Source organism: Melozone crissalis, unplaced genomic scaffold (assembly GCF_028551555.1).
Source record: "Melozone crissalis strain CALT ecotype California unplaced genomic scaffold, PUWL_Pcris_2 ptg000120l_1, whole genome shotgun sequence".
Lineage (NCBI taxonomy): Eukaryota > Metazoa > Chordata > Aves > Passeriformes > Passerellidae > Melozone > Melozone crissalis.
The window spans coordinates 3,567,501-3,592,989 of NW_026535896.1; the positions used below are offsets into that span (position 1 = coordinate 3,567,501).

Sequence of the window (25,489 nt, forward strand, 5' to 3'; positions counted from 1 at the left end):
CTGTCCCATCCCAGCCTGTCCCATCCCAGCCTGTCCCATCCCAGTCTGTCCATCCCAGCCTGTCCCATCCCAGCCTGTCCCATCCCAGTCTGTCCACCCCACCCTGTCCCATCCCACCCTGTCCCATCCCAGCCTGTCCCATCCCAGCCTGTCCCATCCCAGTCTGTCCATCCCAGCCTGTCCCATCCCATCCCAGTCTGTCCCATCCCAGCCTGTCCATCCCACCCTGTCCCATCCCAGCCTGTCCCATCCCAGCCTGTCCATCCCAGCCTGTCCCATCCCATCCCAGTCTGTCCCATCCCAGCCTGTCCATCCCACCCTGTCCCATCCCACCCTGTCCCATCCCAGTCTGTCCATCCCAGCCTGTCCCATCCCATCCCAGTCTGTCCCATCCCAGCCTGTCCATCCCAGCCTGTCCCATCCCACCCTGTCCCATCCCAGTCTGTCCCATCCCAGTCTGTCCATCCCAGCCTGTCCCATCCCAGCCTGTCCCATCCCAGTCTGTCCATCCCAGTTTGTCCCATCCCAGCCTGTCCCATCCCAGCCTGTCCATCCCAGCCTGTCCCATCCCAGCCTGTCCCATCCCAGTCTGTCCATCCCAGTCTGTCCATCCCAGCCTGTCCCATCCCAGCCTGTCCCATCCCAGTCTGTCCATCCCAGTTTGTCCCATCCCAGCCTGTCCCATCCCAGCCTGTCCCATCCCAGTCTGTCCATCCCAGTTTGTCCCATCCCAGTCTGTCCATCCCAGCAGGGTTTCCCTGCCCAGAGCAGCCCCAGGCAGAGCAGGGGGTGTTCCCTGTCCCTCCCCACCCTCCCTGCCCAGCACAGCTGCTCCCCATCCCCTTCCTCTGCTCCAGGCTTGGCTCTCTTGGAACCTGTTCAATCCCCAGCAAACTGCAGATCCAAATCACCACAAGCAGAGAGAGGCAGAGCACAAGTGTAGAGATTAGGGCTGAGGAGGCCCCACAGAAAGGGAAGGAATTCATTCCTAATAAATGCTTTGTGGGGTTTTCAAGAACCACTCAGCCTTGGTGGAGCCAGCCACAAACTCCTGTTACTCTCATCTCTCTATTGCTGTGCTTGCTTCACAAAGAGAGACTTGGGTGAACATTTCCTGCCCTCCCAGGGCTGCAAGCTCAGCTGCTAACCAGTGAATCTGAAAATCTCATCTGCTCTCTTTTTTATTGAGCTCTTTTTTTTGTTAGGAGGAATACCTTTGCTTCTGCTTTGTGGCTGTTCTCCTGTCTCACAGGTTTTTTTCCACGTTTGACGTACTCTGGTTGCCACACAGTGCAGGTTATGTCCAAGGAGATCCCAGACTGCAAAACCAGGCAGGTCTGAGAGCAGTGCCAGGAGCTGTGGCTGTGCCATTTTGGATGCCAAAAATAATGGTGGCAGTGCCAGGAACTGTGGCTGTGCCATTTCGGATGCCAGAAATATCTGGTCCTTGTTTGCTAAGAAAGAAAGAAGGAGCACCTCCAGGCTCTGGGAGAAGGGACAGAAGGAGTAAAGAAAGAAAAAGAAAATTTGGTTTCTAGAAAAATCATAATGACCTGGAGTTTCTTTTTGATGAAACATCCTTTAAATTTTCTTGGGTGATTTTTTTTTTTGTTCTTTATTTTATTTTTTAGATCCCTACCAAATCCTGGGGCCCACCAGCAGCCGTCTTGCCAATCCAGGTGAGTTCATTTTACATTTCAGACCCCCCTTACCAAAGAGGAATTTTCCTTTGGAGCTGCTGCTCCAGCCTGCACTGGGGGAGCAGCTGCTGCCCCTGCACCCCTGGGGGGACCTGAGAGCCACTGAACACAGCAGCTGTGACCTCACAAGGGCTTTTTGCCAAAATCCTTACAGAAAAGTGAGGAAAATGGTGCCAACAACATCTCTGTTGGGACAAAATCCCCATCTTGGATGTTCTGATCCAAACCCAGCGATTCCTGAGAAGAGTTTTATAGGGGGTTTAAGTGCTGGTCTCTCAGATTTGCAGTACAGATTAATTTTTCACTGCCTGCTGTGGGTTACAAGAAGAAAGGCAGAAAACATCTCTGAAAGTGACAGTGTAACTGTCCCTAGCACATCATCTGCAGTAAACAATCCCTGATTTTAGGGAGTAATTTGCCTGGAGCAAATCCTGCTCGAACTAACCAAACCTGTACACATGGGATGCCTGTAAGGAAACATCCCCCTAAGGCTCTTAACTTACCCTTAACTACTTGTACAACTACACTGAGTAAAACCCGGAGTCATCTGGGGAACAAATCATCCCGTGTAACCCAGATCACCCCCTGGAAAGAGCTGGAGGTATCCAAAACAATCTCCATGGCAAACAGGGAGCAGTGCAGGGGTGAAGTACGCTGTGCTGGGCAGTCAGTGAAAACTCTGCAGAGCAGTGTCCTCACAGCAAGCCCTGTTTATGAATACCCCGAGGATTTTAAGGCCAAAGGCAACCATTATGAAATGTAGTGTGACCTCAGGCCCAGGCCCAGAACAAAGGGCTGAGTAACTTGTTTGCTGGGAACAGTTTATCCCCTGCTCGGGCCGCCTTTCCAAGGCCCGCAGGAGCAGTTCCCAGTCAGATCGAGATAGCCCTTCTGTTTCCTGCCTTTGTGTGAGCCCGAGCAGGAAGGCCCGAGTCATTTCCTTTGCCCTGCTGTGTCTGCAGGCAGCGGGCAGATCCAGCTGTGGCAGTTCCTGCTGGAGCTGCTGTCGGACAGCTCCAACGCCAGCTGCATCACCTGGGAGGGCACCAACGGCGAGTTCAAGATGACGGACCCCGACGAGGTGGCGCGGCGCTGGGGCGAGAGGAAGAGCAAGCCCAACATGAATTACGACAAGCTGAGCCGGGCGCTGCGCTACTACTACGACAAGAACATTATGACCAAGGTGCACGGCAAGCGCTACGCCTACAAATTTGACTTTCACGGCATCGCCCAGGCCCTGCAGCCCCACCCCACCGAGTCCTCCATGTACAAGTACCCCTCGGATCTGTCCTACATGCCGTCCTACCATGCCCACCAGCAGAAGGTGAACTTTGTGCCCCCTCACCCCTCCTCCATGCCTGTCACATCATCCAGTTTCTTCGGAGCGGCCTCCCCCTATTGGACCTCCCCTGCAGGAAGCATTTACCCCAACCCCAACGTGCCCCGCCACCCCAACGCCCACGTCACACCGCACTTGGGCAGCTATTACTAAATGCTTTGATCTGCCAGTGGCCTTGAGCAGTCTGTTTGGACTTTTTCTTTACTCCTGGGATTTGTATGGTTTTTGGGGGGACCCTTAATGGATGATTGTGGCCTTTCTGGGGAAGAATTAAAACTGGATATTTGTTATTCCTGGACCAAACCTTTGACTTTTGTAACTTTGCCTCTTGTGTCTTGAACTGAGAGATGGAAGCTCCTGTGGGCCAGTAGTCTGCGTTTTCCTTGGGGTTTAAGGCTTGTGTCCTCTGTAGGAAGTGACAGTGAAGATGGTTCACCATTCCCTGGAATGATTACTAGCTTTTGAATGAGAGCAATTTTTAAGGATTCAAAGGCTTTTGACAAGGCAGAGATCCAGCAGTGGGTCATAGGAAAAGATGACCACAACGGGGTTTTTCTCACTGGCCATTTGACCATTCAGTGGAGGACATTGGGCTGCAGGGGACCACAACTGGAATCTTAGCTCTAAGGCAGAGGAGGAATTTCATCCAACTGGAAATTAAATATATATATATATATATATTCATATATATATATGTACATGTATATTTTAAGAAGTAAAGGGCATTGAAGGAACTTTTCTAGAGTACAACTTCACTTGACTGTGTGTGAACTCAGCAAGCAGCAGAAACCTGAACAAAGCATAAGGCAAAGTCAAGCACAGGCATTCCTGGGAACAGGAGGGAAGTGAATGAACGACAGCAGGTCCCTGGCTCCGCCCGAGCCGCGGGCTCTGGAAGCACCGATTCGCGAACGCTGTGCGTTTGTCAGACCGTCCAACCAAGGGTCAACAAACCAGAAGGCAAATTACTGTATAAATTATGCAGAGTTATTTTTCCCTATATCTCACAGTTTTAAAAGAAAGAGTAAATAAAACGAGTTGACCTCGGTCACAAATGCAGGTTTGTTTTTTACTATCAGCTCAGTTGTTTTTTTGTTTATTTTTTTAATGTAATTTGTACATCTTTTCAATCTGTACATTTGGGCTGTAGCTTTGTACTTTTTGCTAAAAAAAAAAAAAAAATAAGACACGAGTAATGTATCTGTTGGAAGTAGGCTTAGTCCTGCAATTGGATCCATGACTGACCCCCAAAGTGGCCAGAAACCCTCCAGATTGCCCTGGGTTTGTCTAGAGGAGAGGATTTTCTGTATTAGTCTGTTGTAGCTGTCTGCAAATTAACTCCACTTACTCCCATGTTTGCATTGAGGCTGATTAAAAACAGGCCCAACATCTCAAGGCAACCATTGAAATATTCTGTGATCGCTTTTCACCCAAATCCTGAACTTTGGGAAGATCTTAACCACTTCATAGATAAAACAACCAAATATCCCTCTTTTAGACGGCTTCTGCTGGGGGGTTCTGTGGAAATCTGACCCCTTCCAGAACTCTGAGCCATCCCCAGCTTTGCAGATGTGAATGTGACGCTGCACAAGCAGCAGTTTGGTGCCATAAACAGAGGGTAAACCACAAGCGTTTGGGGTTTGGAACAGATGTCTGGGGGGTGAGATTTCCATGTACAACCCATTAGCTGACTTGTATTAAGTGGCAGCCAATTAACAGGATCACAACTATCTAGTCTAGACCAACCCCTGGGACTCTGTGGGGCGGGATTTGGTCCATGTGCATCCCATTGCAGGAGGGGAGTCTGAAACCAGAGCATTGGAGTCTGCTCAGAACGTTAAACACAAGCACTGATGCCATTATTTAATAAAGACAAGATCAAGCTAATTGTTAGGTCTTAGTGCTTTTGGGGTGTTTTTAAGCAACATTTCTGCAAAAATCGCAAAATTTAAATATGAAGGAACTACCCATGGAAATGGGGCTTTTGCTACTATATATATGCAATATACTTTTTGGATATTAAAATATATATAATTTTGCAAGCTATCTTGGTGGGTTGTGTTTTTTTAAATGTATTAATGTTACAATGAAACAGCTGTATGAAGAAGATGATGTAAAAAAAGTGACAAAATAAATGATGGTTTTCTTCTCTAAGGCATCAAATTGTCCCACTCTCTCCCTCCCCTCTCACACTTGCATGCACTTGAAATTAAATTTAGCTGAAAAGGGAAAGAAAGCAGCTCCACAGTAGTGGCAACCCATCCTGATCCCTGTAGTATTGACCACTCATTCCAGAAAATTGTTGCCAGAGATGGGCAGACTGGATTTGGTTGTTGAAGGGATTAAAACCCAGGCTCTGGCTTTTGTCCATGGAGAGACAGAGAAGGTGGGAGGGCAGCCAGAGCTCAGGAGCTGAGGTGTCGAGATGGCTCTTGGGGTGCCCCAGGCCCCCCAGGAATGTCAGTGTGTGCCCAGCCTGCTCCTGTTTCCCACCTATCCCCAAACCCCAGGGAGAGCCAGTGCTCCACAACATTCCTGAGGTGGAGGCTGCAAAAACAAGCTCTGCCAAGGAATCTTCTGATTGTGGATAAAGGTCAGGCCGAGGCACTTCCTGCACTTTTGCACGGTGGTCCTGAGAGATATCTGGAGCTCCTGCAGACCTGATAAAGGCCTGGGAAGGCAGGGCTGCACAAGCACAGCACTTCCTTCCTGCACACAACCTTTTGTTGCTGAGGCCGGACAAAGCTTGATTGGCTCGGGAAAAGGGCCACTTCCAGCAGCCCAGAGCTGCTCCCTCTCTGGATTCCAGCAGGGTTGCTCAATTTAGTCACAAGAGTGAGTGGTTTGCTGCTTATCTCCGTTGTTTTCCACTGCAGCACCAGCGAGATTAATTCTGGCTGTGCAGCATCAGTGGAAATATCAAGTATTTTATTTGAATACCATGTCCTGCCCGCCTGCCAGTAATAGGAAAATCAGAAGATGAGATTGCACAAAAGCATCTAAAGGCAGAATCTGGAGGTTATCAGAGTGCAAAGATGTCCCTCATAGCAAAATTTGGCCAGCATGAACCTTTTGGGGGGGGGGGGGGGGGGGGGGGAGAAAAGAAATTTGAAAATAACCAACAATTTAAGAAGCATCTGATTCTGGGCTGCCCAGTGTGTTAAAGGAGCCCTCCTGAGATGGGAGGTGATCAGCAGCATCCCAGCTTGGGTCTTCTCTGCCTCCTTTCGCTAGGAGGATTAATGAAATGCCCTTCCCTTCGGGCATTGCTGGCATTAATCCTTTCTAAATATAAGTATTCACTAATATTTCTCTTTAGATTTTTTTTCTAGTATTTGCTAATATTTAGCTCTAGACAGATTTTTGCTTCCTACTCTGGGCATTCCCAAGGAATCCAGAGATCTTAGAGCAAGGAGATCTCCCCCCAGAGTGCCAGACAGCCTCACTCTGCTGGGAAACTTCCCAGGCACCTTTTGGAGCATTTTCACAGGACCTCGATAATTTACATTCCTCACCCAGAGAAAGAGAAATAAGACAGAGATTGGTAATTTGTACCAAAATCAGCCTGGCTTTGCCACATTGGAAGGGAATGGGAAAGGGGGATCTGCCCTCCCAGCCCCAGGTCCTGGGGCACACTGGGACAAGGCAAACAAGGAATTTGACAGCCCTAAAGCTACTCTGCTTTTGCCAGGAGGACAAGGCAGATTGAATTCAAGTATTGCAGGCTGAAATCAGAAAGTTTACCAGGCAGATGGTTGGGATCACTTGGCTGTGAGCTGGGAGTCAGAGGGGCAGCAGAAAACCTTCCCTGGGTTGATGTTCAGGACTCAGAGCTCCCCAGGAAACCCAGCTCCCATTGCACTCGGTGAATTCAGCTGCTGATTTCCAGGGATCTGGTATTTCCCCAGGATTTCTGTTCCACCAGCCTCAAACCCTGAATGGGATCTAATCAGATATACCAAACTGGAATTAACTCCACATTCCTCTGTATTTATATCTATAGAGAGTGCAACCTGTACATGGAGTAGAGTCAGCAGTGCCTTTACAGGCTCAGAGCTCTGGCTCTCCTGGCTGGATCTCTGTGCTGCTTTTCTCTGTTTGAGCTGGTCCTGCCCCTGTGTGTGTGAATTCCTCCTGCTTAATTACAGCCAGCAGGTTTAGAACCTGCTTTGAACTGGATTTTGAAGCTTTTTAACCCCACTGGAAGAAGGAGCTCCCAGCTTAAGCACTTGTTTGATGCTCTAAACTAGGGGATAAGAAATCCTTCCAGAGCCAAGCACCTGAGATCATTCCTGTCCAGAATCCCTAATATCATTCCTGTCCAGAATCCCTGAGATCACTCCTGTTCAGAACCCCTGAGATCACTCCTGTCCAGAATCCCTAATATAATTCCTGTCCAGAATCCCTAATATCACTCCTGTCCAGAACCCCTGAGATCATTCCTGTCCAGAATCCCTGAATGCCAGAACCCCTGTCCCATGCACACTGGTGCCTTCCTGCTTTATATACCTAAAAATTGTATTTTAGCCCTGAGGATGAACTTCCAAACAGCTGCAGATTTCTATCAGATTGCTGTAGCAAAGGAGAGGGATTTCCCTGTGCCAGGACAGGGGAAAGGGATTTCCCTGTGCCAAGACCTTCCCTTAGTAAAGACAAAGACGGATTTCTCATACTCATGCTCAACAAGTACGTTCCAGTCCAAATGAGACATTAATTATGAGGGAAATCTGCCATAACTTCTGTTGATGTAAATATTTAATGTGAGGCTGGAGTTGCCCAGCAGTGTTCCATCCATGTCCATGGCAGGACATGGCTGGGCCTGAAGATTTGTGCTCCAAGGAGGGATGGACCCAGCTGCTGTTTCCCACCTCTGTGTCACAGGGAAAGAGCCATCAGTCTGTAAATGCTGCATGAAAGCAGCCAGCTTCACTTCATTATCCTGTTACAATAATAGAGTTTTTACAGGCTGCTTTGCTGTGCTGATCCAGTATTTTTAATAACTTCTGTGAAATTAGTTGGTGAGACTTCAGCCTGCTGCCTACCCAAGTCTGTTCTCCCACATCAAACCCAGCGTGGCTGCATTTGGTGTTAATTAGAGCTGCAGTCCAGGGCCACGTCAGGGGCTGCGTTTATGAATTCACTTCAAAGACCTTATTTGTATATTTTTGCACAATACTCAGCATAACACACACATGACAATTTTCATATGTGAGATCAGAACTTGCTGCAAATAAAGCTCAGATCTTTCTGTCAAATCATTGAGAGACCTCTGATTAAGGTCGTGTGGAGAATGACAACATGTTATTTAGCTTGTGTGTCCTCATTTTTTCCACTACAGAGGTAGAAATCCCTGCACATGAAGCTCAGATTCTTCTATTATATCAGAATAGAATTAGAGATCCTTGGCAAAAATCAGCTTTTCAGGCTCCAGGAGCAGCAAACAGAGCCTGACACCAAAGAATGCGAAGACCAAGGGCAGAGCAGTTTTGAGGCCATGACAGCAATGAGCCCCTGAGCCCTGCACCCCACAGGGGAGAGCTGCCCCAGGGTCTGCCCAGTGGGGCAGGGATGGCACAGGGTGGGCACAGATGGATGTACAGCTGCACAGCTGGGTGTGAGGCTGGCACCCACCCGACCGGACAGGGACTGCAGCAGGAAGGGTTTGGGCAGGGGAGGTGCCAGGGGAAGGGACCGTGCTGCTCCAAGCCGGCCCACACAACGGGCCCGTGCTGCTCCCACCCGGGCCGGCACAACGGGACCGTGCTGCTCCCACCCGGGCCGGCACAACGGGCCCGTGCTGCTCCCACCCGGCCCACACAGCGGGACCGTGCTGCTCCCACCCGGCCCACACAACGGGACCGTGCTGCTCCCACCCGGCCCACACAACGGGACCGTGCTGCTCCCACCCGGGCCTGCACAACGGGACCGTGCTGCTCCCACCCAGGCCAGCACAACGGGACCGTGCTGCTCCAACGTGGCCCATACAACGGGACCGTGCTGCTCCCATCCCGGCCCAGCACAACGGGACCGTGCTGCTCCAACCCGGGCCGGCACAACGGGACCGTGCTGCTCCAACCTGGGCCGGCACAACGGGACCGTGCTGCTCCCACCCGGGCCTGCACAACGGGACCGTGCTGCTCCAACGTGGCCCATACAACGGGACCGTGCTGCTCCCATCCCGGCCCAGCACAACGGGACCGTGCTGCTCCAACCCGGGCCGGCACAACGGGACCGTGCTGCTCCAACCTGGGCCGGCACAACGGGACCGTGCTGCTCCAACCTGGGCCGGCACAACGGGACCGTGCTGCTCCCACCCGGGCCTGCACAACGGGACCGTGCTGCTCCAACCCGGGCCAGCACAATGGGATTCCGTCCTGGAGCTCTCGTGTGAGGCCGCAGTGGTGGAGGAGGATGAGGAGCCCGGGGCTCTGGCACTTCGGGGTGATTTCACCACCAGAGCCGGCTCCTTCCTTTCCAGGAACTGCTGCACGCTTGTTATTTGCTTTGGCTCTGCCGGGCTTTGTGTCTGCCGGAGCTGCGGAGCCCCGGGCTGGGCGCCCCTCCCCGGCGGCTGCTGCTGCTGCTGCTGCTCGGCCCGGCACGGCCCCCGGGGCTGGGGGGACACGGCCAGCCCTGGGACACGGCCAGACCTGGGACACCAGTGTCCCCAACCCAGGCTGGCGGGGACACGGCCAGTCCTGGGACACCGGTGTCACCAGTGTCCCCATACCGGGCTGGGCAAGGGTCTGTGTTCTCAGTGTCCCCAGTGTCCCCATACCACGCTGGCAGGGACACGGCCAGCCCTGGGACACAGGATCCATGTTCCTGGTGTCCCCGGTGTCCCCATTGTCCCCATGTCAGGCTGGGCAGGGACACGGCCAGCCCTGGGCACAGGGTCTGTGTTCCCGTGTCCCTGAGCAGTGGCTGAAGGGGGCTGTGCTGGGAGCACTGGCAGAGGGCACCTGTAGAAACCTTAACACCTTCCCTGGGTCTCCCTCATGACCCATGTATAGTACATACATATCTATCTATCTATCTATCTATCTATCTATCTATCTATCTATCATATCCATCTGTCTATCATCTATTATATACACTTACCACACCCCTGGAAGTGTCCAAGGCCAGGCTGGATGGGGCTTGGAGCAATGTGGGACAGTGCCCATGGCAGGGGGTGGGATGGGATGAGCTTTAATGTCCCTTCCAACCTAAAGCACTCTGTGATTCCACATAGATGTATGTATATTTCTTAGAACAGTATATATATACATATATATGAGATACAATTGTGTGTGTGTATTTATAGACACATTTGATACAATTGTGTGTGTATATATACACTTATTTGATATAATTGTGTGTGTGTATATATACACCTATTTGATGTAATTGTGTGTGTATGTACACATTTTATATAATTGTGTTTGTATATACACATATCTGATGTAAGAGTCTACTGAGGTGTTACAGTAAAACAAATTAAGAAGGGGATTCAGCTTGGGGCAGATGTTTCTGTGGAGGATTTAAAACTTCCCTTAATGCTCCATTTCTGGAGGCTCAAGGCTGACAGGGAGCTGAGCAGCTCCCCAAAATCCTCAGCCAGCACGTTCCAAGCTCTGCACACCCAGTGGCACCAGCACCCCAACCTTGCTGTGGAATCTGGGGAGCAGCATCCTTGTCCATGAGGGATGGAGGGGAGCAGGGGACCTGGCACGGGGGTGGAAGGAGATGAGCTTTGAGGTCCCTTCCAGCCCAGACCATGCTGGGACTCTGGGCCGGTTCCACAGCAGTGCTGGGGGAGCTCCAGGCACAGCAGCATGAAGGGATGTGACCCGGGCTTCCAGAACCATCCCCAGGGATGTGATGGCTCTGCAGGCCCTGCACAGTGACAGTGACTCCTGGAGGTGGCTCCCTGCTGCACCAGGAGCACTTCAGAGCAGGGAGAGCTTCATCTGAGCAGGAGCCTTGGGCACGGCTGTGAACTGACCCAGCGAGGCCTCAGGGCTGTCCCGGGGTGCTCTGTGATGGAATCACGGAATCAGTGAGATTGGAAAAGCCCTCTGAGGTCATGGAATCCAAGCATTAGCCCAGCACCACCGTGCTGTTGGGTGTTAACAGCTGGGGAAACTGAGGCACAAAGCAGAGAGCCGTGTCTGGTCGGGCGTTCCAGAGCACAGCTCCCTATGGAATATGGGTCTCTCCAGACCCAATCTCTAGTCTAGCTTTATCCTCCTCACAGAGGGACAGCAGCCAGGAATTGAGCCAAACTAGCTGAGATTTTAAAGAATTCGTTCCTGATCCCCCCTCTCTGTGCTGGGTGCAGCAGCAGCCGATGGTTACAGCCTCCAGCCTTCCACTCACACACCAACTCTGAATTCACCGCCGAGAATTCCCAACACTTCTGTGAAGGGCTGAATACACCCTGCTAGCACGGCCCGTGCCAAAACCGAGCCACGAATGCATTGAACTTTGTGTAATAAAACACGGAACAATCCCAATAAATTCTTGCTGTGCTTTTCGAGGCTGCCGCTGTCGCCCTGCGGAGTTTGGGGCTGCGGAGCGGCCGATCCGCAGGTGAGCGCTGCCATCCTGTGGCGGCCGCGCAGAAAACACCGCGGGGATCGCGGCATCCCTGCATCCCCGGTGGTCCCGGCATCCCCCATGGTCCCTGCATCCCCGGTGATCCCGGCAATCCCCCATGGTCCCCAGCATCCCCCATGGTCCCCAGCATCCCCGGTGGTTCCCAGCATCTCGGTGTTCCCCAGCATCCCTATGCTCCCCAATATTCCCTGTGCTCCCCAGAATCGCTGGGCTCCCCAACATCCCTGTGCTCCCCAGCATCCCTGATGGTCCCCAGCACCCCTGTGCTCCCCAGAATCGCTGGAGTCCCCAACATCCCGGATAGTCCCCATCACCCCTGTGCTCCCCAACATCCCTGTGCTCCCCAATATTCCCTGTGCTCCCCAGAATCGCTGGGCTCCCCAACATCCCTGTGCTCCCCAGCATCCCTGATGGTCCCCAGCACCCCTGTGCTCCCCAGAATCGCTGGGGTCCCCAACATCCCTGTACTCCCCAATATCCCTGTGCTCCCAGCATCCCTGTGCTCCCCAATATTCCCTGTGCTCCTCAGCATCCCTGATGGTCCCCAGCACCCCTGTGCTCCCCAGAATCACTGGGCTCCCCAACATCCCTGACAGTCCCCAACATCCCTGTGCTCCCCAATATCCCTGTGCTCCCAACATCCCCAATGGTCCCAGCATCCCTATGCTCCCCAATATCCCTGTGCTCCCCAATATTCCCTGTGCTCTCCAGCATCCTCGATTCTCCCCAATATCCCCATGCTCCCCAGCACCCCTGATGGTTCCCAGCACCCTCATGCTGCCCAGAATCGCTGGGCTCCCCAACATCCCTGATTGTCCCCAACATCCCTGTGCTTCCCAATATCCCTGTGCTCCCAACATCCCTGTGCTCCCCAATATCCCTGTGCTCCCCAATATGCCTGTGCTCCCAATATCCCTGTGTTCCCCAATATCCCTGTGCTCCCAGCATCCCTGTGCTCCCAACAACCCTGTGCTCCCCAATATCCCTGTGCTCCCAACATCCCCAATGGTCCCAGCATCCCTATGCTCCCCAATATCCCTGTGCTCCCCAATATTCCCTGTGCTCTCCAGCATCCTCGATTCTCCCCAATATCCCCATGCTCCCCAGCACCCCTGATGGTTCCCAGCACCCTCATGCTGCCCAGAATCGCTGGGCTCCCCAACATCCCTGATTGTCCCCAACATCCCTGTGCTTCCCAATATCCCTGTGCTCCCAACATCCCTGTGCTCCCCAATATCCCTGTGCTCCCCAATATGCCTGTGCTCCCAATATCCCTGTGTTCCCCAATATCCCTGTGCTCCCAGCATCCCTGTGCTCCCAACAACCCTGTGCTCCCCAATATCCCTGTGCTCCCCAATATGCCTGTGCTCCCAATATCCCTGTGCTCCCCAATATCCCTGTGCTCCCAACATCCCTGTGCTCCCCAATATCCCTGTGCTCCCCAATATGCCTGTGCTCCCAATATCCCTGTGCTCCCCAATATCCCTGTGCTCCCAGCATCCCTGTGCTCCCAACATCCCTGTGCTCCCCAATATCCCTGTGCTCCCAACATCCCCAATGGTCCCAGCATCCCTATGCTCCCCAATATCCCTGTGCTCCCCAATATTCCCTGTGCTCTCCAGCATCCTCGATTCTCCCCAATATCCCCATGCTCCCCAGCACCCCTGATGGTTCCCAGCACCCTCATGCTGCCCAGAATCGCTGGGCTCCCCAACATCCCTGATTGTCCCCAACATCCCTGTGCTTCCCAATATCCCTGTGCTCCCAACATCCCTGTGCTCCCCAATATCCCTGTGCTCCCCAATATGCCTGTGCTCCCAATATCCCTGTGTTCCCCAATATCCCTGTGCTCCCAGCATCCCTGTGCTCCCAACAACCCTGTGCTCCCCAATATCCCTGTGCTCCCCAATATGCCTGTGCTCCCAATATCCCTGTGCTCCCCAATATCCCTGTGCTCCCAACATCCCTGTGCTCCCCAATATCCCTGTGCTCCCCAATATGCCTGTGCTCCCAATATCCCTGTGCTCCCCAATATCCCTGTGCTCCCAGCATCCCTGTGCTCCCAACAACCCTGTGCTCCCCAATATCCCTGTGCTCCCCAATATGCCTGTGCTCCCAATATCCCTGTGCTCCCCAATATCCCTGTGCTCCCCAATATCCCTGTGCTCCCAACATCCCTGTGCTCCCCAATATCCCCATGCTCCCCAGCATCCCCGATGGTTCCCAGCATCCCCGTGCTCCCCAGAATCCCTGTGTTCCCCAACACTCCTGTGCTCCCAACATCCTTGTGCTCCCTAGAATGTCTGTGCTCCCAGCGTCCCTGATAATCCCCATAATCTCTGTACTCCCCAACATCCCTATGCTCCCAGCATCCCCAAAGGTCCCCAGCGTCCATGTGCTCCCCAGCACCCCTGTGCTCCCCAAAATCCGTGTGCTCTCCAATATCCCTGTGCTCCCAACATCCCTAATGCTCCCCAACATCCCTGTGTGTGGATGCCATGGGACAGAGAGAAACAGCAAGCGTTTGTGAGAAGTTTCAGAGAGCTGGAAAGATATGATAACTTGTTGACTATTAACAATTTGCAGGTGCTGTTGTTCTACTTTATTTTTCTGTTCCTCTCAAGGACAGTGTGTGAGAAAGATGTTTCTGTTAGTTAGTCAATGGAACAGAATCTATTGTACCACTCTATAAAAACTGTGGTTCTACTGGATAAAGTCTTCTTTGCCTTCTCTACCATCCTGCCTCTCATCTGTTCCTGCCCCAGTCCCAGCACACGAGTGACACCTGTGCTCCCAACATCCCTGTGCTCTCCAACATGCCTGTGCTCCCCAGCATCCCGACCTGTCTCCACGCTGGGCTGTCACAAAGAATGAACCTGGTGATTTTGCACAGCTGGTTGTGATGTGGTTGCCCAGGAGAGCAAGGCCTTAATGGTTTTTTTTTATTAAATTTGGCCAGCAGTGTTTAAAAAAAAGGAGACACCAAGTGAGTCTGTCCGATCTCCAGCCTCCCCTCACTCTTCCACCTCCCCTGAGCAGGCAGAATTTATGAATTTATGTGCAGCAGTGAGTTTGTTCAAGTGAAAGTGTCCCCAGGCAGATGTTTCCACCACAGGAATGTCAGCCTGGCCTCAGGAATTATCTTTTGTGTCTGTTTGAGCAGCCATGGAGAGAGCTTCAGCCTTCCTCACTCCTGTTCCAGTGATGCTGTCACAGGGTTAAATGTGATTTAACTGTCAGAGGTCCCCCAGGCTGCAGCAGCAGAATTTACCAGAGGGTTTAGGAACTTGCACATTTTCCCTCTCTGCTCACATTCCTGGCCTGGTGCTGTTTTCTCTGCTCCTGTGGGGAGCAGGAGCTGGGTCAGCACCACGACCATGGATCAAGGCAGGAGTGATTTCAGGGGGAAGAAACGAGGTGAAAATCCTGGCTGCTCCCAGCAGGATTCCCAAGGGTTTGCCTGGGAGGGGGAAGGGGTTGGGACATCTCAGCTGCCACCACTGGTGTCCTTGCTCCCTGCTGGCTGGTTTGGGGTGAGCAGCAGAGTTTCAGGGAATTGTGTCCAGGCATTCTGTGGCAGCCTGTGAGCGGTGCCTGCCACAATCCAGCAGTGCAAGTCAGTGGGAGCATCTGAACAGTGTGCCAGGGGCTTTTGTTGTTATTATTGTTGTTATTATTATTTAGGGGTGTCTTTTCACCAGCTCCTCCCAGAGCATGTGTGCAGACAGACAGCAAACCAGCACATGTCAGTTTACCAAAAGCAGTTATTTTAATTCATGGCCCTTTCTCCAGCAGTCAGCAGGATGCCTTATTCATTTGCCAGCAGGAGGGTAAATCTATTTCAAAATGATTGAAATATTATGCACAGCTTGAATGAGTGTTTAAAATAAATACAGTAGAAGAAACATGTTGTTTGTGAAATGAGAAGATAAATTAAGTTTAGTGCAGACACATTATTCCCAAGCCTGGCTGCTTGGCTTTCCCAGTGAAATCCTTTAGGCCTTAATCCAGCAGGCATGGTGTGGTTTGTTGCCCTGAAGGGCAGGCCTGTCTCCTGAGGCCTTTGCAGGGTATGGAGCAGGCTGTCAGCTCCATGGGGAGCCCCAAAGGCAGGAGGGCACCCCGAGGGAGCAGGACTTGGGCAGAGCTGGGGGAGTGAAGCCCTGCCAGGGTGAAGAGCCCGGCCTTTGTCTCCCAGTATCAGCTCTGTGGTTCCCTCCAGCCACTTCTGCTCAGCAAGATTAAGTTTATTTTCATCCTCTTAACTGAACTTTCTTTTAATGGCAGCAGGGGTGACAGCCCCCAAAATAGCTTTTCTCTGGAGCGTGTCCCAAGGGGCCTGTCCCCGATAACCTGCTTCCTGGCCAGGCCTTTATCTGCAGGGTGACAAACTGCTCTCCCTGGACAGCCAGAGGAAATTCCACTCATTGTTGTGCTGCTGCTGGGCTCAGCCTCAGCTCTATCTGCTGCTGCTGCTGTGGGGCTGCCAGGCCTTCCTGGGGTGACAACCACGGGAGGCTCGCTCTGGGATTCCCAGCCAGCTCCCAGCATCAGGGAGCCTAAGGGAGCCTGACAGCTCTGTCAGCTTTGGATCCATCCCCTCGAATCTCCTCTGCTCCTGGATCTCTTCCAGTGACACCAAAATACACAAAAGAGCTCAGTCACCCTTGCCCTGGTGCAGCTCTCTGTGCTGCAGGCTCCAAGGCAGGTGAGACTGTCAGCACAGGGAGCACAGGCAGCTACAGGGGACCAGGTGGGGGTCACATCTCAGCACAGGTAACCACCCCACAGGGGATCAGGTGGGGGTCACATCTCAGCACAGGTAACCACCCCACAGGGAATCAGATGTTTTCTCAGCACAGCTAACCACCCCACAGGGAATCAGGTGTTTTCTCAGCACAGGTAACCACCCCACAGGGGATCAGGTGTTTTCTCTTTGAGCTGTGGGAGCACTCCATGTTTCTAGAAATGGAGCAACACCTCCTCATGCTCACACTGCAGGTTCTTCCATCACAGGTCAGAAGAACATTGAGGTTTAGGATTTTGAGGGGCCTTTCCAGGGGCAGTACCTGAAGTGCATTGTTTGGGGACCCTCCAGGCTTTGGAGGTGTGCACCACCTTGTGGGCAGGCATGCAGAGCATTTGATTTCTTTTCCCCACTAGCACTAACATCCCAAACCAGTACTTAAATAGGAATCTTCCCTGACTCCTCATTGCACAGCTGGGTTTGACCTTTCAAATGGATTTGCTGATTTTGTCCAGTGGGGACACTTTTTCTGCTTCTCTTAAAGGCATCTTGATGCATCTCCTCTGCCAGGGGTAAGAGGGGCAGCTTGTGAGCCTTGAGCCCTGACAGTGCCACTTTCTGGAGACATTGCACCCAGGGAACTGCACAGGAAGCCCTGGGAGGAAATGCAGCAGCAGCTCTGGAAGGATGGAGCAGCCTTTTGGTTCAGACCACTCTGGGACTCTGGACACATCATTTCACTTCCCTGCTCCCTCTGAGATTTCTGTACATGACCACTGATTTCTTGATGTTTGTTTTGGGGGATCAAAACTGCCCTTCCAGGCTGATTATATGGGGGGCACTAAGGTGCTGTGATGATTGGGACTGTAGAGTATTTTTTACCCTGTTGGTTTGCAAGTTGCAATGCAGCACAATTAGAATGTCAGGCAGTATCTGTGAGTTACCTCAGAGGTCTCACTCCTGTTCTCCATGCTCAGTTCTGGCCCTGGTGCAGCCACTGTTGGTAGCTCTGATGTGTGATGAGAGCAGAACTTTGTGTGCTGACCTTTCCACCAGAGTGGAGAAGGGTGTGACAGTGGTGCACAGAGGAAAGAGAGACACAGCTGAGAATTGGCTTTTAAAGTGCTTTAGTGACAGAACTGTTCATACCATTGCTCTCTGTACAATGTCAGTGTTTATGTCCCATGGTACAGATGGCAATTGGAGATACAGAGCAGAGTGATTTGTTCTGACCCAAGAGAGGAGCTCACACTACACTGGGACCAGGACCTGAACACTCCTGGTTCCCAGAGTTTGATTTCCATACTCACACCGTGCTCATTGGCAGCACAGCTTTCTCTTGTCATCATCTGACCTGCTGAATTCTCCCCTTCTTTTAAAACCACTTAGTCCATCAGCTTTTAACAGGATTTCCATTTCACCACAGCATTGAAAATTGATGAGTTGAGTTACATCACTGGGAAGAGTTCCCAAAACCTCTTTGGTCTGCCACTAGGACTCTCAGTAACAGAATGAATTGGGGTGAAGAACCCTGACTGTGAGGAAGTAGAAATTCACTAAAAAGGTGTTGAAGCTTCTTGTTGCACTTATGTCAGAAATCAGCCCCAGAAAATGTTCAGCACTTCTCAGCTCCCACTGAGCAGGAGTTGTTTCCTGTAGGGATGCACATTTGGTTGTGGGGGGATGAACAGTTTGGAACCAAATCTGAAGCCAAATGTTGGTAGGAGGCTCCTGGGCTCTGTTTTTGTTTGAACAAGACCTTTGTGCTTCAAATGGGAAGATAATCTCTGTTTGCATTGGGGATTTTTTGGAAGGATACATCCAGAGCTGGGAATTTCCTCTCTTCTCCCAGTGGAGTGCTTTCTGCCAGGTGTAAAGGAATGAATGTGTTCTCCATCTCCCCAACTTTCTGGAGAGTTGTCTTCGAATGGTTCCCTATTCCCCATCCAGGCAGCTCCTGGGGCAGTGAAGAGCAGCTGAAGGCTGGGACAGCTGAGAATAAGCTGCAAAATTCCTTTTGTCCCAGAGTGGGTCTCTGCTTCTCCTTGGTTTTTCAGTTATTATTTCCATTTGGCTTTTTCCCTGAAAGGAGTCAAAGGCTTTCAGAGGGGAGAAGTCACATTTTGGAGTTGGAGATGCAGCAGCTTGGGCCAAGCTCTGCCTTCTCTATTTCCTAGGCTTGTGCCATCCCTTACTGCTCTGTCCTGCAGCTGTACCAGTCCCAAAGAAAGAGGGAAGGAATTGTTCCAGAACATTCAAACATGCTCAAGTTCCAGAGCCAGAGACTCTGTTTTCATAGAGGACTTCGGCAACCAGAAAATTTTTTGAGGTTTTGGCTCCTAAGTCCTTTAGGTTTCTTTAGCTTTGCCTTCTGTCTCACCTTTTCACGTTCTCCTTCCAGCAGCTGTGTATCTTAATTGTCCTAAAATTTCTTTCTATCTTTTCAGGCTTTTTAACACCTTTGCACACCCCTGAAAACTTCAGTGAGTTGGACATTCCAACATAGCAGCTTCATTAAATGTCCCATGGATATAAAAATATAAATTCTATGAAATATATATAGTGTAGTTAAATAGTGATCACTGGTATGCTGCTCCTCTTTGATTGGAGGCTTTTGAGGAAACAAAAGCTGGGTTAGAGCAAACCCAAACCTGCCTTTCTGTTTTGTTTTACTGATTATTTATTAATCCTCTCAAGACTGAATTCTCTCTGAAAATTCAGCCCCACAAACACCTGGCACTACATTTTTGTGTCACTGGTTTCATTGACTTCAGACAAGACAAAGCCAGGGTTGTCATAACCTTTCTTCTCTTTGGCTTTGGCTTCCTTCTCATTGTAGAGGCAGAAGGCACAGTGGGGAGTCTCCACGGCCACTGTCTTGCTGAAGTTCTGGAAGTCCACTCTGTATTTCCCTTCTTTGGTCTTGGACACGATGGGAGCGAAGCGGTACCCCCAGAGCACCTCCTCGGGGATGTAGGACGTCCTCACCTGGCAGGTGGCACTGGTGGCCTCCACGGTGCCATCCAAAAACACCACCAGCTCAAAGTCCTGCTGCAGGAGCGTTTCTGCTGCCATGTGGAAGAAGGGGCTGTTCTTGTCTATGATGTGGTAAATGGTGAGGGGCGAGATGAAGAAGAGATTCTCGTTGCCGGCGTCCACCACGAACTCGATGTTGACCTGGTCCAGGATGATGGTCTCCCCCTCGGGGGTGATGGTGGTCCTCAGCAGTTTCCCGTAGATGTGGCTCCCGATCAGCAGGCTCTTGCGGAGGTTGGCCACGCGGATCAGGAGGCAGAGCTTCCCCCCACGCTTGCTGATGACAGCGTTCTTGCTGAACGTGATGGTCTTGGCCCGGTTTTTGGACCTGGAGATCTTGGCCAGGATGGCCCCACACATGAAGGAGTTGATGATGACGCCCAGGATGGACTGGAAGATGAGCAGGAAGATGGCAGTGGCGCACTGCTCCGTGACACACCTGAAGCCGTACCCGATGGTCACCTGGGTCTCCAGGGAGAAGAGGAAGGCTGAGGTGAGGCCATTGATGTTCTCCACGCAGGGGGTGTGGTTGAAGGAGGGGTTGAACTCGGGCAGGTCTTTGTGGATGTAGGCCACGACGTACCAGAGCAGCCCAAACAGGAACCAGCTGCCCAGGAAGGCCGAGATGAAGATGGTCATCTTGTACCTCCACCTGAGGTCCAGGATGGTTGTCCATATGTCGATCAGGAAGACAAACCTGGACTGCTCCACGTTGCCGAACTCGATGTTGCACCTGCCATCCTTGGAGACGAGCCTGGCGCGGCGCCGGCTGCGCTCCCGGAGGCGGCTGGTGAAACGCTCCCGGAGGTAGCTGAACATCCCCAACTGCTGCTGACAGGCTCTGCAGGGCGAGAAACAACCACCAGGAGGGTTTAACCTCTGCCTGCAGCCAGGGGAAACTCTGACACAGGCCCTTGATTAGATCAAAGTGATATCATTTGCATATTTTCCCGCAGTTGGTGGGGAAGAGTTCCAGTGAGCTGGGGAGGAAACTCAAGAGTTCCTTGCCTAAGGAGCATTCCAGCAAAAACCAATCATTTAGGCTTGCTCAATAAACTCTGAGCAGTCAAGTGTTAATATTGTCCTGTGCTCGGTTGTGTAAGTGAAGCCTGGAGCAGCTATAACTCCATCATGGGCATGTGTGGGGAAAACTGCTGGGTTTGGAGACCTCTCTGCCTTTCAGGAGATGAATCCTGGTCTGTTGATGCAGTTTTCTGTGTGTCTTGACATTAGGAGACCCTGGATGAAATGTGGATAAGAAATTTAGGGACAAAGGGGAGCAGATGCAGAAGGCATAATTAAGGCAGACAAACAGTTATTTTTAGCATTGTTAGAGATGGGTTTGGAGGTGTGAAATTCAGACCCTGGAATCACACAAGCATCTCAAATAGGATTATTAAGTGAGAACAAAAGAAAAGATGAAACTCCAGCAGGAGAATTTGGGTGTTTGCTCACCACAAAGGTGATGCTAAGACTAAGAATGGATTTCTGAACCTGGTGCTTTAAAGGAAAGTGTATCTCTCTGTCCCTCTTATTTTGTCCTGTATGTCCAACCATGTTAACAAGAGGCCCAGGGAATAAGAGTCATTGAGAAAATGCTACAGATGTGTTCAGACTGGAATTTGGATCACCCTACATCTGAAAAATTCCAGTGTTGGAGCTCCTCAGACACACGGGTGTGGGGAGAGGCTGATGCACTGCAGAGCCAGACACTGCCTGGGGTGTTCCTGGGCCATCCTAGGGCCTGATTTTGACCCAAAACTTAGGAGTGTTCTCAGAAATGATTGATTTCTGAGTTTATCACCCTTGAAGCATAAAATGTGTTTGATTGCCAGAGAGGATGTTGGATTAGTGCACAGTGAGCCTGCCCTGGACCCATGTGTGCCTTTTTCTCTTGCTTTTGTTGAACAAAATCCTTCTGAATGCCTGAATGAGCTGTGTGCTGTGATCATGTGTCCTGGGGCAAAATGCTGCAGCTTCCAAACAAAGAAAGAACTTGAGGGGGAAATATTCCCAGTGCTGACTCACACAGGGCTGTTCTGGGCCTGCTGGGTGTCTGAGGAGGAGAATCCCCAGCCACACAGAGTGAGGGTTGGGTTCCTGCAGCTGCCAGGGGATGCTTCCTTTGGGAGAGCTGGGAGTGCACCTGGAATGAGGAGATGTTGAGAGCTTTGTGTTTCTGTTGTTACTTTACCTTCCCAATAGGGAGGGACAGTAAAACAAGCCTTAGGGATGACATTTTTAGAGCAAGCGAAAGATGCTACACCCTTATCTCAAACCCTACCTCCTATCACCAGCCCACCCAGGCTTCCTTTTGGTCAGCAGCAAAATGCTCGGGCTCAAATTGGTGGCAAGTGCACTGCCCAAGTTTTGCTTGATTTCACGTGCTAAAGTACTTGTGGCAAGAGCTGTTTACCTCTCCTAAACTCTAATTTCATGTATCCAAAATGATGATAATCCCAAGTGAGCTGTCAGACACTGGAGGGAGTTTGTGAAATTTGTCTCATTTAACTGCAGCCATTTAAACTGTGTGCCAGTTGTACAGCTGACACAGGGACTCCAAGTGCCCCCTCTGAGGGTCCCCTTGCCACCACAACAGCTTTATGAAGTCAAGAATTGCTGCTTGGCAAGGTCCCTTTACCCTGCAGTATTAACTTAGAGAAGCTGCCTGATGTCTCAGCTGGCTAAAGCAGAAATCCTCTCACTGGACCCAGTTACAGGCACCAGAAAACACCTTCACAGGGGTCAATCAGGAGCAAAGAGAAAGTATTAAATGATCAAGGACGGAGTCTAAGTACAAAATAATTGCATTTTGTAAAGCCAGAAGTAATTCTATTATTTAATGTCCTTGTTAGTATCAGCAGCCCTAAGAATAAACTCATTTCTATGTCTCTTACAGCTGCCTTCTTTCTGCACTTGGACTGAATCACCTTCCTCCCCTGCTCAATAAAAGAAAGAAATGAAGGTCACTTTGTACTGTACCTTTTCACCCTTTTGCTGTTGAATTTATTGGTTGCATATGGAGCTGACAGAGGTTAAACTTTAAGCCTGTATTCAAGGAAAGGGGAATGAGGTCACACTTTCCTGAGCAATTCTCAAGTTTTATTTTCCTGATGCATTTTTAATATGTCCATGTTAATGCATAGTTTGAACAGAAATAAAAGATTCCTGTGCAACACATTATTCCAAGAAATGATCCAGGGTTTAGACTTACTGTGCAAAAGCACCCAACGTCAGCTGGCCCTTGTGTTCATTTTCTGCAGGAATGTGAACATTGGCTTTACCAGAATGGCAGGGTGAAATTTTGGGATGCCTCAGCTTGTACATCATGAGCTGCACTTGCACTCCTTAGGCATAGAGGGGCTCCTGACCTCAGGGAATGGGTGTGGAGGGGAGAAATCTGCAGGAATTCTGGTTTCTGATCTGCCCATGTCCTCGCAGCAGGGGTGATGACAAATTACTGTCACAGTTCTGATCCAGCCTCCACTGACACCTCCTGGAATTTGGGTGAGGATCTGGACATGCAGCTGAACAGATAACAGCCACAGAAGAGCTGAGAACAAGATGCTCAGCCTGGATCCTTGAAAACAGGTCCCCAACTCCACCATTCTTCTCCTGCCTCTTTAAATTATCCATGGCCCCTTCTGAGGCTCCTTTACAAGCCCTGCTTAAGCTACCCTGGAGCAGATCAAAGAGGCAGAAGAATTACACCTCTCTTCAGGCAGGTTGACAAAGGAATTCTCCTTTCAACAAATCCTTTGCCCCCACACACAGCTGAAATGTGTTGATTTGCTTCAGCAGGAGAAAAATTCCCTCCTGGATAAGCATGCTGTGAGCATATCACCGACTGTCTGGAGGAGATTATATAAAGTTATATAATACAGCAATTAAAAGCCTGTTAATTCAAATCAGCAAAGGTGCCTGACTACCTGCTAGCTAATGTTTACCAGGATATGTTTCCTGTTGGGCCCAAGTAAACAGGGCAGTGCTGTCTGTGTGGAATTCTGTGCTGAGGGACTCAGGGAATGCTGCTGTCCCCAGGCATGGAGTGTTTACAGAGGGTGCCCTGCTCAGTTCCCCAACAGGGGCACATTCACCAATAAAAACCCCAGGAACAAACACGACCTGTCAAGGTTAGCTGTGGAAACAAGAACATTCCACTTCCCTGGCCCAGTCTTGTGTTTCCCAGTGATCACCAGAGGAAGGAAAAAGTTCCATGTTTCCATTCTCAGCTTTCCCAGCACTCCAGCAGTGCCTCCACCCCAAATATCTGAGCTGTTCCCTGTATTTCTGCCTCCTCTCTGCAGCCCTGCAGGTGGGTGACACCAACCCTGGCAGGTCTGAGCAGCTGGAGCTCCTCTGCTCCCCAGGAATGTTACTGAGTGCTTCTCTTTGCCCTTGCTTCCTTTCAGCTGGTCTGTTCTGAAAAGTATGGACATGGGGGATAATAACATTCAATTGCTCCTTGGGTAAGTTTTAGTGCAGGGAATTGCTTTAATCCCAGCCACGTGCAGCCCTTGAGGAGATCAGAGGGGAGAGGAAGGAAAAGGTGTTGAAAGTTTGATGGGGGCCTGATAAGAGCAAGGTTCCATCTCCTGCTCTGTCCCTCAGTTTGGTGTCTGCGGCTCCAGACTCCTTCCCTCCCTGCAGCAGAGGGTGAGGGAGCCAGGCTGGCACCAGGGATCATTAGGGGGAGACAGAGCAGCTCCTGAGCCCGCAGCCTGCCTGGAAACATCTTTGTTAGGGATTCAGAGGAAGTTCTAAGCAGCTTAGCTAGAAGAAAGGGGATACAGAGTTAAAGGATTATTTTTTTTCAGTCCTGTTCAGTTCTTTGCAAAACTCAGATCTTCTTTCAGTCCTTTCTGTGTTTTTCTTTTTGTTGAACTTTCTCTGAACAAAGTACGTGAAATATCCAATTCCTAATACCTTATCAAATCCATTTTTATTAGAATAGCAAACTCTAACACTTACTCTGATGGTGTTATCTGCTGGCTGCTCCACTGCTGAGCCCTTTGGGGAGGAGAGCTCCTCTGCCCTGTGCCAGCTGCCCAGGGCAGGAATGGGATGGGATGGGATGGGATGGGATGGGATGGAGCAGGAATGGGGCTACACCAGGAATGGGCCTGCTGGGATGGGATAGCAGTTGCACCATTCTGTCTTGTTGCTTATATCAAAATCAGAATCAAGGACTGCCACAGAAAGCTGAATCAATAGGGAGTGGAAGAAAATCTAAGGTGCCTGCAGCAGCCAGTTGGCCTTGGGGTCTGTCTGTAGAGAACCTGATTGGAACCATCCTCTGAGCATCCTGAGGGACACATCTGCCAAGGGACCAGACCTGCTGGCACTGGCAAGGTTCCTTCTTGGCCCTGGCAGTGCCACCATGGAATATTTATCCTTGGCAGCAGTTGGAGCTCTGAGCAGTGTGGCTGTGCCTCAGAGTGTCGCCTGACATGCCAGCTCCATGTGGGAAATGTGATCCTTCCATCCGGCTCAAAGCTAAGCTGGAGCCTTGTCACAGCTCCAGCCCAGTGACTGCATTTGCCTAAAGCCCAAGTGGAATTTCAAGTGGATGCCCCAAAGGGTCTGATCCCCTGCCTTGCCCTCTTCTCCTGCTGAACAGAATTACTGTGAGCTCTCTGGGCTGCCCCTTTCCATCAGGACAGGCAGGGGGACACCTGGGGGCATAATCCATAATATCCCCTGGGAAAATGGAATATCCTTGGAAGAGGCGTGTCCCAGCCCAGATTTCTGTGGGAGCAGGGAGAGGTCTCAGAGCTGCAGGAAGCAGGACTGGCTCAGCCAGGCCAGCAGAGCCATCACCAGGACATGGACTGTCCCCTCCCTTGCTCTGCTCATGGCCTGACTCTGTGGAGCAGAGCCCTGCCAGCTCTGACACCTGTGAGATGCAGGGACTCCACAGGAGCAGTTGTTGCTCAAGGGACTCAGGCACCCCAGAAATGCTGCCCTGCCCTGCCCTGCCCGGGGGGCTCTGCCCCTCTGCCTTACGTGAGACCTCCTCACTGAGCCTGGCACCTGTTCTGTAGGGTTTGGGGCTGAGGTGCTGCT

The 25,489-nt window shown here is 51.2% G+C and overlaps 2 protein-coding genes across 2 annotated transcripts in view; one reads left to right on the top strand and one right to left on the bottom strand.

The window, feature by feature from the left end:
• FLI1 (Fli-1 proto-oncogene, ETS transcription factor) overlaps positions 1 to 5,141 on the top strand; it is an 81,304-nt gene extending 76,163 nt beyond the window's left edge. Inside the window, exons 7-8 of the mRNA XM_054292904.1 lie at positions 1,632 to 1,679; positions 2,663 to 5,141. Coding sequence (XP_054148879.1) covers positions 1,632 to 1,679; positions 2,663 to 3,192 — 578 coding nt within the window. The 3' untranslated portion in view covers positions 3,193 to 5,141. The remainder of the gene's footprint in view (positions 1 to 1,631; positions 1,680 to 2,662) is intronic.
• A 13,985-nt stretch (positions 5,142 to 19,126) lies between these two features.
• On the bottom strand, positions 19,127 to 20,242 carry KCNJ1 (potassium inwardly rectifying channel subfamily J member 1). The gene has a single exon (XM_054292976.1). The coding sequence runs from the start codon at positions 20,240 to 20,242 to the stop codon at positions 19,127 to 19,129; it is 1,116 nt and encodes a 371-aa protein (XP_054148951.1).
• Between the last annotated feature and the right edge of the window lie 5,247 nt (positions 20,243 to 25,489).

Excerpts from the sequence above, each read along its gene's own strand:
- KCNJ1 (XM_054292976.1), bottom strand. The coding sequence starts at position 20,242 with ATGTTCAGCTACCTCCGGGAGCGTTTCACCAGCCGCCTCCGGGAGCGC.